The sequence below is a fragment of the Sinocyclocheilus grahami genome, unplaced genomic scaffold (assembly GCF_001515645.1).
Source record: "Sinocyclocheilus grahami isolate Dianchi unplaced genomic scaffold, SAMN03320097.WGS_v1.1 scaffold457.1, whole genome shotgun sequence".
In the NCBI taxonomy this organism is placed as follows: domain Eukaryota; kingdom Metazoa; phylum Chordata; class Actinopteri; order Cypriniformes; family Cyprinidae; genus Sinocyclocheilus; species Sinocyclocheilus grahami.
In genome coordinates this window covers 1,112,518-1,113,337 of record NW_015505636.1, presented here as the reverse complement: position 1 = coordinate 1,113,337, position 820 = coordinate 1,112,518, and the positions used below count along the sequence as shown (strand labels likewise).

Sequence of the window (820 nt, the reverse complement as noted above, 5' to 3'; positions counted from 1 at the left end):
TATATATATATATATATTTACTTATTTAAATAAAGTTAACAATAAACAACTTTAAAAAAAATTAGGCTTGCAAGATCTATTCTTAAAGAGTTTGAACCTGTTTTAAACACTATGTTGCTTTCTACTCTTGAAAAACGGCAAAAACTTTTGAAAGTGACAAACTTAGGTGCTTATATTTGTCCACTTATTTTGGGGCATATGTAATAATATTTTGTCTTGTTTTTGTATTACTTAGACTGTACAGAAGCGAACTGACATGAAGCTCATTGTGACATCTGCTACGCTGGATGCTGTGAAATTCTCACAGTACTTTTATGAAGCACCTATTTTTACTATCCCTGGACGTACATATCCAGTGGAGGTTTTGTACACTAAAGAACCTGAGACTGATTATCTGGATGCCAGTCTGATCACAGTCATGCAGATTCACCTCACTGAGCCTCCAGGTAACTTTTTGCACACAGTTGTTCACAGAAGAACTTGCAAATGCCTGTGAAAATGAACTTCCTGTAATAAAAGTTATTTAATGTGCAGGTGACGTCTTGGTGTTCCTGACGGGTCAGGAGGAGATTGACACTGCCTGTGAGATCCTGTACGAACGAATGAAATCCCTTGGTCCTGATGTCCCAGAACTGATCATCCTCCCAGTCTACTCTGCCCTGCCCAGTGAAATGCAAACCAGGATCTTTGACCCAGCACCACCTGGAAGTAGAAAGGTACCATCCATTGCTTTCTATGGTCACTTCTGACATATCAGAACAACTCTTCTTGAAAATGTAGATCATTGTATATACCTTAACAAATATTCTGCTCTTTTTTT

General features: G+C 37.7%; 1 protein-coding gene across 1 annotated transcript in view; it reads left to right on the top strand.

Moving 5' to 3' along the window:
• Positions 1–820, top strand: part of dhx8 (DEAH (Asp-Glu-Ala-His) box polypeptide 8) — an 8,227-nt gene that overhangs the window by 5,229 nt on the left and 2,178 nt on the right. Inside the window, exons 15-16 of the mRNA XM_016234762.1 lie at positions 236–446; positions 535–716. Coding sequence (XP_016090248.1) covers positions 236–446; positions 535–716 — 393 coding nt within the window. The remainder of the gene's footprint in view (positions 1–235; positions 447–534; positions 717–820) is intronic.